The 12,766-nt window shown below is 44.4% G+C and overlaps 3 protein-coding genes across 4 annotated transcripts in view; all 3 read right to left on the bottom strand.

The window, feature by feature from the left end:
- The window catches only part of adarb1b (adenosine deaminase RNA specific B1b), a 101,377-nt gene extending 94,050 nt beyond the window's left edge, over nt 1-7,327 (bottom strand). The window contains exon 1 of one of the 2 annotated variants that reach the window (XM_076747333.1): nt 7,114-7,327. The gene's annotated coding sequence lies outside the window, so the exon portion shown is untranslated. The remainder of the gene's footprint in view (nt 1-7,113) is intronic. The other variant, XM_076747335.1, reaches the window with a different exon arrangement.
- Nucleotides 7,328-8,294: 967 nt separating this feature from the next.
- Nucleotides 8,295-9,221, bottom strand: LOC143330724 (olfactory receptor 52D1-like). The gene has a single exon (XM_076747462.1). The coding sequence runs from the start codon at nt 9,219-9,221 to the stop codon at nt 8,295-8,297; it is 927 nt and encodes a 308-aa protein (XP_076603577.1).
- A 1,293-nt stretch (nt 9,222-10,514) lies between these two features.
- Nucleotides 10,515-11,441, bottom strand: LOC143330690 (olfactory receptor 2A7-like). Its single transcript, XM_076747417.1, has one exon. It carries the CDS (start codon nt 11,439-11,441, stop codon nt 10,515-10,517), a length of 927 nt encoding a protein of 308 aa, XP_076603532.1.
- Between the last annotated feature and the right edge of the window lie 1,325 nt (nt 11,442-12,766).

The raw sequence follows: 12,766 nt of genomic DNA, 5'->3' as shown, positions 1-12,766 counted from the left end.
CATGTGAGAGCACACAAGACTGCAAGGTGGAAATGTTACAGCATCTGCACATAAAAGGGCTTTTTTGGGGCTTTTTTTTTGGTCTTTTGTTGGTCTGAAATGCAAAGTGCACGCAGCACGGCGTGCCCCGCAGGTCACAGCCGGCTCAGAAGAAGAAATGAGTCGCACACTCTGTACTGACGAAGGGCACCGAAGATAGAAAACGAGTTTTGCTTTTGAGCAGATTCGGGCTAACTTCACCCTTTCCTCCAAACACACTCAACTTTCACTGACAGTGCTAATTAAAAAAAAAATATAGGTGCCAATTCTTTCATTATAAATCTTTTTGTAAAACTCTACTCGGATCTTCACCCCGACGCACAAACACCATCTCCTGGTGGTGTGTGCTGCGTCCCAGGTTGAAAAATACCTACTTACAAACACTAAATATGTACCAAATAAAGTGTTTCGGACTCACATTGAACAATTTCAAACGTCCTAAAAGCTAAAGCTAAAGCTAAAGGCTCCACAGCATGATGGGAGCATGAAGCCTCGGAGTCGGCTCTGTTCAAACCATCATTATATCTGTGCATCACACCATAAATAAATGTTTTACCCTTGACCCTTTGCTTTCCAGTGGTTCAGCAAAACAGTCATTCAAATCAATAAAGGCAACCAGGACAGTCGAATGGTAGCGTAGCGCCATGTTAATATGCTCTCTGTACACAGCTGAGTCTATGCAACACGCACAGACGGATGTTTGACATCACCCAGGTCGAGTCTCTCTGTGGGTGTCTTTGACACAGCTAGTTAGCAACAGCAGCCCTGAGCAAACATGTTCTACACAGTCTGCTGACTGAAACTGGCCACTCATGTAAAATTAAGCCAAAATTCAATTTCAGTTCTAACACGAACTGCGTGGGGAACGACGGCGTGGCAGGACGACTCTGGAAAGTGAAACAGCGAGGTCACCTGCAGCCTCGTTATTTGGAACGTGTGCCGTTCAAGGCACAGAGCCTCTCGATCCCCCACGCGTCCACACGCGTCACTGTCACTTCAGATTCACATGAAAGAACAATAACAAAGTGTGATCAAAGGAAAAGATTTAGTCATTTATTGATTTATTTATTTCCCGTCCGTCTTCCTCGCAGACACATCAGGGATCGTGGCTGCTGGACGCGCCAGGCGACGAGCACTTCCCAGTTTGACCACATCACGTACAGCCCACGAACATCAACATCTTCAGGCACTCATGAAGAATTTAACGCTAATTTAATCTACGTCATCAGGACTGTGGGTGTGACCCAACAAGCATCCATCTGCTGTTCATTAAACCTACATGTTTTACGCACTGTGCATCTCTCAGAGCTCCATCATGGTCACACTTACTACATTCGCTTCCATTATCACTTCCAGATTAGAGTTTTCGTCTCAAACTGGAGATTTGGTCGCAAACTTTTCTGGCACCGCCTGCTTCATCAGGCTCAGATGCGCAGCTGCAGCGACCAGCTTCACCACGAGCGTGACTCATCTGCGGCAGCCACAACAGAGCCGACACATCTTCTCCGGGACCGCTGCGAATATACCGTGGCGAGCACTATCATGCCTGTCACTGGCGCTAAAGGCGTTTTTAATCTCTAAACTGATGGCGGGTTATCAGCAACCCCTTCCCTTTCTGAATGAACTCAATGCAGCTCACGTCTATCCCCTAAAACTGAGTCTGACGACCAGAACTTTCCACATTTTTGGTTAAAAATTAAAAAAAAAAAGGAGAGACAGGAAGGAGCGGAGACTGCTGAGTGTCACACAGGACTGACTGGTTGACGCAATGCCATGAAATTCTAGCTGCTCTTTACTTAAAATCAATAACTAAGCGAGAGAGAGAGAAAAACACAGGATGCCTGGTGTGTTTCAGGACACAGGATGGATCGCAGCGAGCCCAAAGTGGCATGCAAGTGGCCACCGATGAGGAGGACAAGGGAAGTCAGAGAGAGCCTCTCTGTTGATGCATTAACAGGTTGTTTGCACATGACGTCACGTCACTCTTTTGTTGTTTTGCGTCGTTTACGGTTGCTCGGATCGATCAAACGGAGAAACCAGGAGGAGATTTTATTGAGTACCAAAAGTTGTTGCTCATAAGGGTGAAAAATACACGACATTGATTGAAAAACACCAGAAAAAACAGCTTGTTAACTGTCGGCGGTCGGGAGGCAGTTAATGGTAGAAATGGTGTAACATGAGAGTAAAAGCTACAAGCAGCACGACCAACACTTGTTAATGTGGGTTAACAGTTTCACATCAGGCAGGTGAACAGAAATATCGCACCCTGTCTTATTCTGTGACGCTCCACGTCTTTTAGTTTCACCGGACCTTCGCCTGTGGTTCACCCACAAACAACCGTGACATAACTTCAATTACATCTGAGCCGTTATATCTTCAAAATGTTGTGTTCAGCTGAAAAATCGCTCCTCTTCATAACATCCAGCATGTGTTGTGATTGTAATTTCATCTGAACTAGCCCAGTAAGACCTTTCCCTCGTCTCTTCCGCTGCAGTCTTCACTTCCTGCCCTCCGTCTGGGTTTAACATCACGTGACTGCAGACAACCTATTTCACACAGTTGAACTGTTCGAGCGTCCCTTCAAACAGCTCGTTTTCATCCACATCACTGTTTGCTGTTCTGTCTGTGACACCTTGTACGACCACCCTTCAGCTGAGGGACGTCAAATGAACTCGACTTGGCCCCGCCGACCTTGCTATAAGACCAGACTGACATTTGTTTTCGCAGCGCTAACACCGGCCTGCTGGGGAGAGCAAATATGCTCAGGAAGGCATCCGGACTGGAAGCAGCCACAGCAATTTCCTTCCATCCAACCTATACACACAAATATTTTGCTTGCAAACAATTGCTGGCCAGTCTAGCAGGTGCTCCTCTCGCCAAAGGGACAGTTTGCCCAAATCTGATGCTTGGCAGGTGTTCGTTTGCTCTGCAAACACGGGGAATGCCTGACAGTGTGACAGTCATTAAAACATCAGCTGCTGTAGACACTGAGAAGACAAACTGTCACACAAGAGACGCTCTTCCTCCGCTGGCTGATCAGCAGTTTTAGAGGTCGCGTGTCGGCCGCTGTGTGTTCAGTGAAGGTCAGAAGCTGCTGAGTGTCTCACAGTAACAACTGACTTCAAACGTGTGTCCTCATCAGTCAAATCCTGAGGAAACGCAATGTCATTTTATGCTGTCTTATCCCCATGATGCAGCAATGATGCATCCATCAGGGCTCAAACAGCAGCGTCCTCAGGGAGCCGGCGGATCGATGGCAGGAGCCGCCGCGTCCTCACGGGGCTGCGTGAAGGTGACTGCTACGGTTGGGGCCGCCTCTAGTTAAGCATCATAGGAGCATGACAGGAAAGGAGGAATTCCCTTCCTCAGACAGCCAGCAACAGTCTACGGACATGAGGAGCAGCTTCTCCTCTGCTGCTGCTGCTGCTGCTGCTGCATGAGTCGGCTAACACAGAGCCACGCAGCATCCCGGCTGCATGCAGCTTTCCTGAGATGGCACAATGCAGCAAGGCTGAGTGAACTTCCCTCAAACACACACACACACACACACACACACACACACACACACACACACACACACACACACACACACAGAGTCCGGCACGGTACCCTCAGCGCCTGGCCTAAGCTGTTTTCTCCTCTTTAAACTTGTCACCTCAGCAAGCGGAGCAGTACCGCAGCAGTTTTCTGGAGCACACAGGAAGGGCTGCTACAGGCCTCTCAGCTTGGTTTTGATCGGTGTTTGCTCAGGGTGCCCCCCAACACTGTTTTGTTTTAGCTGACTACTGCGACTGGGTTTCGCAAAACCTCAATTACTCCCTTTAACTCATCAAATCAGCAGAATTGCCTTCCCCACACAGTAGTAAATAGATTCAATCATTCTGCATAATTTCTTTTAAAGGAAAGCCAAGTGTTTGTCAGCAAAGCGCTTCTCCTGCTTTGCTTTTCTGCAACATAATGCGACTGTGCCGCGCTGTTTACATGGAAAATGTGAGTCTCTGCCACTTGTTTAGGCCAAATCTCACACCCACCACCATGAACTTGGACGGGAGGTCCCCTTTGGGAGTGGGGTGTCTTCAAAAGGAAACACCACTGGCACCGAAGCAAATGTTCATACCGTCACATTACACTCATTCATTATTTCAAACAGGCTTTCTTCAGGGCATTGGTGACACCAGAGGAACCACACACACACACACACACACACACACACACACACACACACACACACACACACACACACACACACTGTGCATTACCACACAGCACAGCACTTTTTTCCTGGCTCCTCTCCAGCTAATGTGACTCTAGTCCAGTTAGTTAATAAGTAAAATGCTGGTTAGCTACAATAATCAGCATGAGGAGAAGCTTTCAACCAAGCACGTCTCAGTCGTCCTCCAGGCTTTTCCAGGGACCCCCTCCTGTAAAGTTTACCCCCCCCACCCCGCAGTGCTGAAAATGAAGCACATCTCGCGGCACTTTGAGGAGTAAACACTGAAACTGTAGCATGTGGGAGCCTGTTTCAGCTGAGGCCAACATGCTATGTGTTAGTGTGTGTGACAGGGTACAGTCCTGTTTGAGTGTGTGTGTGTGTGTGTGTGTGTGTGTGTGTGTGTGTGTGTGTCCACCAGAGGCTCGCTGAGGTGGAGGAACACATTCTGAGGGCACTAAATTAGCAGTTACACTTAATTGCCATTTCGTCATTGCTCTTGACTTCAATAATACCTTTAATGCATTTTCCCTTTTTTTTAGGAAAAGTTTTCTAGTATCAAAATTCACGAATTCCTCTAAACTCATCGGCACTATGGAGCTACAGAATCCCAGCATAACACCAGGAGGACAGTTACGTTTGCCCCACCAGTTTATCAAGATTTGATATCTTCTGCTACGATGCACTGAACACATCTACTTCACTGCACATACTGTACATTTCTCTCTGGAAGAATTAAGTTCTACTCCACCTCATAAACTGGACTGACACTCCAAAACCTTCGGATGTTAAAGGTCCAGTGTGGAGGGTTTCAGTGGATCTATTGGCAGAGATTTAACATAACATTCAGCGAGTTTTCATTCATTTCATAATCACCTGAAAATATGACTGTTAAATTAAACGAGGCCTTGATTTCTACAGAGGGAGCAGGTGCTCTCACACAGAGTCCGCCATGTGTCTACAGGAGCCCAGATGGACAAACCAAACACCAACTCCAGAGAGGGCCTTGCATGTTTTCTGCAGCCATCACAGGACAGAGTGAGACAACCTCACCACCAGAAACCACTAAGTCCTAGCGTTTCCCACCGGACTGGATTCTGTCTGTGGTGGTCGATGACGGGGGGATCAGCTGATCCAGGAGCCGTCCTCTCTGTGGGGAAAAGCCAACAACAATCCTTCGCCTGGTGCTGGTTGGCGTTTTGATTCAGAGAGCGCGGAGCCGCTCACAGACGGGTCATTGTCAATGTGTTAGTGAGGGAGAGAGCGGGGCAGGGACGGGGCTGAGCCAATCAATGCACTGCGCTAAGCTCCACAATGGAATAAGATTTCCCCCATTTTAAATATTAACAAAAATAGAAAATCAATATGTGACGGTCAGTGTTGTTATTGTGGCGGGCTGCCACAAATAAATCGATGTATGGGAGACGCTGCGGGCTGAAGTTTAAATGAGGAGATGCAGAGACGTGCTCGAGTGTTTGGGGTAGTTTAGAAACAGTAAGAAATAAAAGTTTGTTCGACTCCAAACCTGCACATCACGGTCACAAGGGATCATTTATCAACCGGTATATTGTTATCAGATCACTGATATTGAGAAATGCCTCAGACCCTCAGTTCAGACTCCAGCTGTTTCAAAGCTTCTGCTCGGTCCCCATCTGTCCAAACACTGGCTCCTATTTGGAGTGAACAACGTAATGCTTTGTTGGGCTGACAGATTAAGGAAGTCATGCACTCCTACGGCGGCTGAATGACTGATGGATTAGTGCCCTCCTACGGCCGCTGGAGACATTTGCTGACAGATTATGGTTTCAAAGGAATTCACTTAAACTTTGCATCAAAAATGTGCCTTCAGAGCAAATTTGAAGCAGCACGGACTGATTACTACCTCAAAGATTCCTCCTTTTTTGGGGAGAAAGGAAAGCAGTACGGCAAAGGTTCATACTGTTGTTGTATGATAATTAAAACCCCCATGATTTCTACAAATCCATCCGGCTTCACTCAACACGCAGTGAGGAGCATGAGCAGCAGGACGAGGGGCACTTCAAGAAAACCTGGTGGTCGCCTGGAGTCGATGAGCCAAAGTGTCGGGGAAAAAGATCGATAACATATCTGAGAAAGATGCACAAGCAGAATTACATGGAAAAATAACTCCGGCCACTTTTCCCACATGCCATTGCCAGAGCACTGTCAGGTCCAGGTGCAATGTGGGGAAAGGTACGCACCTTTACAGCACGTGTCATCTCTGATTTTACTGTGGCTTTAAGTTACAGCAGGTGGGGGGACCAGATTGGCTGAGGCTGACTTTAAAATGATAATCAAACAGCTGTTTCACTCTCAGGCAGGATGCACAGGCTCGCACAGGACAGCAGCCTGAAAAGGAGCACTTGTTAATGCCCTGCGCTGTGCTGTGCTGCTCGGTCTGTTTCCTCTCCCACCAGGCTACTGAGAGCGTGTGTGCACAGACCCGAACACTGCAACAGACCTGCAAAGCACTTCAGTGTGCTGCAGCAGCTAGCATGGCGTTAACAGCACCGTATGTGTGAACTGTACGTGATGCGGTCTCCCGGGTGGACCTTCACAGGCACCGCTGACAGGGGAAAGCGGAGGTACGATGACAGCCATAAATCTCACTGTCTCCCTGCTGCACACACACACACACAGCGTCATTTCACAACGCTCGCAGAGCTAAAAGTGCACATTTCGGTTGAGCGGCGATGTCATTTTGCCCGGTGAGTGTCCGTGTCCGCGCCGCTCCGGAGGATTACCAGCCTAATATTACATAAACAAACCGGAACCCAAATCATATTAGCAACCCCGTTTGTTTCATCCTCCGCAGCCCCAAAATAACACGCTAACAGCCTACTCACGGCTCGTGTTGTGAGGGAAAGTCAGGGTTTCCGGATACGTTGAGGTCTTCTCCGCCGCTTCAATTCAAAACACGAATGTCTGCTGTCCTCCGCGTCGTCGCTGGCGTTGGAGAAAAACGGACCCAGGCTGAGCGGTAGTACGGTCGCATGTACTGCAGTGGACACAGTCTGCTGTCGGCCGCTTTCTTCTTCCCGAGATGTTGTCGCGGTCGCTAAAGGAAAAGGCGCATTACCGCCGCCGCGTGGTGTGGTGGAGTCAGTGCAGGTCGGATATTCTCCGGCCGTCGGCCTCGACCAGACCCCAGTTACCCTCAGTGAAATGAGGTTTTGTTGTTGTTGTTGTTGTTGTTGTTGTTGTTGTTGTTGTTTTAAATGACAGCTCCTACGTACTAGTATTTCTCAAGTACAGTACAACATATGAGTTTTTTCTCAGAAGAATATTGGCAACAGTACTTTTATAATCCGGCATTTATTTTTTTTTAATAATCCGTACATAATGTACATACACATAGTTGTTTTTCTATTCTGTATCCGGCACACTTTTATTTTATCTTGACCCTGATGTAATGGCTTAATTTCCCTGGTGTGTGATCAATAAAGTCTTATCTTACCTCACGTGTGGGACCAGTTTCAGTGACTGTAAGCATGTTTTCATTAAAAACTTTTTTTTCTTTTCATGCTACACTTAATACTCTTACTCCACCGCCTTTTTACTTGTTCACCATTTGTTGGACAGCTTTAGTTAATGTTCACTTTACAAGTTAAGACTTTTGTTGCCATCACATCCAGGAGAGCAGGAACAGATCAGGAATGTACAAATGTTCAACAGGATGAATTACTGCAGTTTATTGGCCATTATAAAAATCTAAATAATCAAAATTGTAAAATTGCAGAAGCACAGTACAAACACCCAAAATAGGAATTTAGTTTGGTGCTTTCAAAGTCCAGGAAACACAGCAAAAAACCTCCTCATAGAGGGGAACACACATTTTAATTTAATAAAAATGCAAGCTTTCACTTAAAATCATACATTTTCTGGCATCTCTATGTGCAAAAGATCAATTCTGCTTTGCATACAACTTCAAAATATTTTACATGATGCCAACATCAAGACTGTAGCTCTGAGGGGAGAGACGCAGTTTCCTTCTTTTGTGAGAGAATAAATAAAGTATATATACATATTATTTAAGTTTAACAACAACAAAAATAATTCTGTTCCGAATTTTGGACAATTTGAAACCATAAATGAGAGGATTCATAATGGGAGGTATGATGAGAAATTCCATTGTGAGAAAGTTTTGAGTAGTTTGGGGTAAATCATTTGAACCGTATCGAACACTCATCACATCAAAAAGTATCGTGACAGCAAAAATGAGTAAGGAGGTCAAATGTGGCACACACGTTTGCATGAACTTTGCCCTGTTTTCTACAGAATCCACACATGTTTTAATGACATACATGTAGGACCAAACTATAAACACGCCATGAAAGAAATAAATGGTTACTGTTAAGAGAGTAACTATGCTATTAACAGAAGTTTCATCTGGGAAACAAGCAAGTTTAACAATCATCCAGTTCACACAGAAAAGCCTGGCAATATATGGGCTGCACAACTTCAGTCTAGATGTCAGGAAGATATTTGTGGCTATAATGCAAAAAGGCGTCATCCAAGAGAAACACACTAACTTCATGAGCCTTTGCTTTGACATGATAGAGTGGTACTGCAGCGGCTGACATATAGCCACATATCTGTCATAGGCCATGACTGCTAGAATAGACAGATCACTGCAGACAAACGAGTACATGACCAGAGCCTGAATGAGGCATCCAGAATAAGAGATGACATGAGCAGGAGAAAGCAGATCCCACAGAAACTTGGGGTAGAAACCAGTTGTCCCATAAAGTCCATTCATGCAAAAAGTGCACAGTAGAATATACATTGGCTCGTGGAGGCCTTTATCCAAGATGATGATCGCAACAAGAGAAACATTTACCAGCAAAATCAAAGAGTAAAACATTAAAGTGAGAAAAAATAGAGCAACTCGAAGGTTCACTGTTTCATTTAAACCTGAGAGAAAAAACATTCTTATGAGGGAAACATTGTCCATGATGCTGAATCTTTCATGTACCCCCGTCCTCAACACCCTCTGTTCCCTCATCTCACTGTTATTAATATCTTGTCTGAACACAGGAGCACACAGGCTGGGAATTCAAAGCAGCCAATCACAGGTGAGGACGAGCTCTCAGCTTTCGTCACCTTGCTGCACCGGCCAAAATAAACAACAACAAAACCTGAAGGCGGCTGCAGCGTCTAACTACAGTACTACAGTGTACACAGGCTGCTGTCGGCCGCTGTGTTGTCGCGGTCGCTAAAGGAAAAGGCGCATTACCGCCGCCGCGTGGTGTGGTGGAGTCAGTGCAGGTCGGATATTCTCCGGCCGTCGGCCTCGACCAGACCCCAGTTACCCTCAGTGAAATGAGGTTTTGTTGTTGTTGTTGTTGTTGTTGTTTTAAATGACTGCTCCTACGTACTAGTATTTCTCAAGTGCAGTACAACATATGAGTTTTTTCTCATAAGAATATTGGCAATAGTACTTTTATAATCCGGCATTTATTTTTTTATAATCTGTACATAATGTACATACACATAGTTGTTTTTCTATTCTGTATCCGGCACACTTTTATTTTATCTTGACCCTTTTGTGCTACTGTTTTTGCTTTTTGTAATACTTGCTGGATGTAATGGCTTAATTTCCCTGGTGTGTGATCAATTAAGTCTTGTCTTATCTCATCTTATCTTACCTTATCTTATCTTATCTTATCTTATCTCACGTGTGGGACCAGTTTCAGTGACTGTAAGCATGTTTTCATTAAAAACTTTTTTTTTCTTTTCATGCTACACTTTATACTTTTACTCCACTGCCTTTTTACTTGTTCCCCATTTGTTGGACAACTTTAGTTACTGTTCACTTTACAAGTTAAGACTTTTGTTGCCATCACATCCAGGAGAGCAGGAACAGATCAGGAATGTACAAATGTTCAACAGGATGAATTACTGCAGTTTATTGGCCATTATAAAAATCTAAATAATGAATATATTTGTAAAATTGCAGAAGCACTGTACAAACACCCAAGATAGGAATTTAGTTTGGTGCTTTCAAAGTCCAGGAAACACAGCAAAAAACCTCCTCACAGAGGGGAACACACATTTTAATTTAATAAAAATGCAAGCTTTCACTTAAAATCATACATTTTCTGGCATCTCTATGTGCAAAAGATCAATTCTGCTTTGCATACAACTTCAAAATATTTTACATGATGCCAACATCAAGACTGTAGCTCTGAGGGGAGAGACGCAGTTTCCTTCTTTTGTGAGAGAATAAATAAAGTATATATACATATTATTTAAGTTTAACAACAACAAAAATAATTCTGTTCCGAATTTTGGACAATTTGAAACCATAAATGAGAGGATTCATAATGGGAGGTATGACGAGAAATTCCATTGTGAGAAAGTTTTGAGTAGTTTGGGGAAAATCATTTGAACCGTATCGAACACTCATCACATCAAAAAGTATCGTGACAACAAAAATGAGTAAGGAGGTCAAATGTGGCACACATGTTTGCATGAACTTTGCCCTGTTTTCTACAGAATCCACACATGTTTTAATGACATACATGTAGGACCAAACTATAAACACGCCATGAAATAAATAAATGGTTACTGTTAAGAGAGTAACTATGCTATTAAGAGTAGTTTCAGCTGGGAAACAAGCAAGTTTAACAATAGTCCAGTTCACACAGAAAAGCCTGGCAATATATGGGCTGCACAACTTCAGTCTAGATGTCAGGAAGATATTTGTGGCTGTAATGCAAAAAGGCGTCATCCAAGAGAAACACACTAACTTCATGAGCCTTTGCTTTGACATGATAGAGTGGTACTGCAGCGGCTGACATATAGCCACATATCTGTCATAGGCCATGACTGCTAGAATAGACAGATCACTGCAGGCAAACGAGTACATGACCAGAGCCTGAATGAGGCATCCAGAATAAGAGATGACATGAGCAGGAGAAAGCAGATCCCACAGAAACTTGGGGTAGAAACCAGTTGTCCCATAAAGTCCATTCATGCAAAAAGTGCACAGTAGAATATACATTGGCTCGTGGAGGCCTTTATCCAAGATGATGATCGCAACAAGAGAAACATTTACCAGCAAAATCAAAGAGTAAAACATTAAAGTGAGAAAAAATAGAGCAACTCGAAGGTTCACTGTTTCATTTAAACCTGAGAGAAAAAACATTCTTATGAGGGAAACATTGTCCATGATGCTGAATCTTTCATGTACCCCGTCCTCAACACCCTCTGTTCCCTCATCTCACTGTTATTAATATCTTGTCTGAACACAGGAGCACACAGGCTGGGAATTCAAAGCAGCCAATCACAGGTGAGGATGAGCTCTCAGCTTTCGTCACCTTGCTGCACCGGCCAAAATAAACAACAACAAAACCTGAAGGCGGCTGCAGCGTCCAACTTTCCACCAACATTTTTCCACCTTTTGTGTCGTGTAAAAAATACATAATTACATCATCACATCAAGAAATCCATCTCTTTGCTCTGGATGCACAGTGTTTGGATTTAAAATCAAGTGTATTAATGCAGCTTTCACAGTCATGGATGATTATTAAAGCTTAGATACTTCAGACTATTTATTCACTGTAAACTGGTTTTGTTACATTAAACTGCGGCTCGTTGCTTCATGTTTCTGTTTTCTGTAGAATTTTACACATATTTTAACAAGATATATGTAGGACCAAATTATAAAAACAACATGAAATAGGCAAATGAGGTAAATCTTGAGTGGAAGAAGTGAAAAAGCACTGCTTTCCCATCCCTGATTACCACCACTGATGTGCTCGTGAGCAAGGCCCTTAACATCACCCGCTCCAGTGGAGCTGATCAGTGTTCAGCAGATGACACTGTGGTTGCACCGGGCAGCTTCGAGGTGTCAGTGTGATGACGGCGTTCCTGCGAAAGAGAGGCTTCCCCTCAGTGAAACCTGCCTGAATACATAAAAGTTAAAAAGAAGAAGAAAGATCCAGTTTACCAGCAGGGGATGCTATTCATCTCTTAATGAGCACAAAGTCCTGTGGGGAGGTCAAGAGGGCATCTCCATTTCATTTGAGTCTCTGGCCAACAGTTTTCCGACTCACACTGACAAATCCAGGTCTGTTAGTCTTGGAGGGACTGACTCCTCATCATGTGCATTTAGACCATCAGCCACATGACTTAACTTTAAACCCAACCACTAAAGCACCTGAACATGGGTGTGCCTGTGTTGTGTGTGTGAGGGGGGTTACAGCTCTGACTGGTGTAAGACATCTCTGCCATGTAGATCTGGGTGTGATAACATATATTCACTGTAAATGTGTGATACGTCACTGTGTGCTCTCACAGGGGACAATAAAGGTTACTCTCTCGAAATATGGATTCTCAATTATTATCACAATCCACGTTTCCAGCCAACTATTTTTCAGTGTGCTTTTTTTGCACATGACATCACATCACTGTGTTGTTGTGGCGAAAACTGCAGATGGAGGGCAGGAAGTGATTTTCTCCATAGGAAGCACTGTGACACACTCACTCAAAACG

The sequence above is a fragment of the Chaetodon auriga genome, chromosome 13, assembly GCF_051107435.1.
Source record: "Chaetodon auriga isolate fChaAug3 chromosome 13, fChaAug3.hap1, whole genome shotgun sequence".
NCBI lineage: Eukaryota > Metazoa > Chordata > Actinopteri > Chaetodontiformes > Chaetodontidae > Chaetodon > Chaetodon auriga.
The sequence above is the reverse complement of the archived record's forward strand: the minus strand, read 5'-3'. Positions and strand labels throughout refer to the sequence as shown.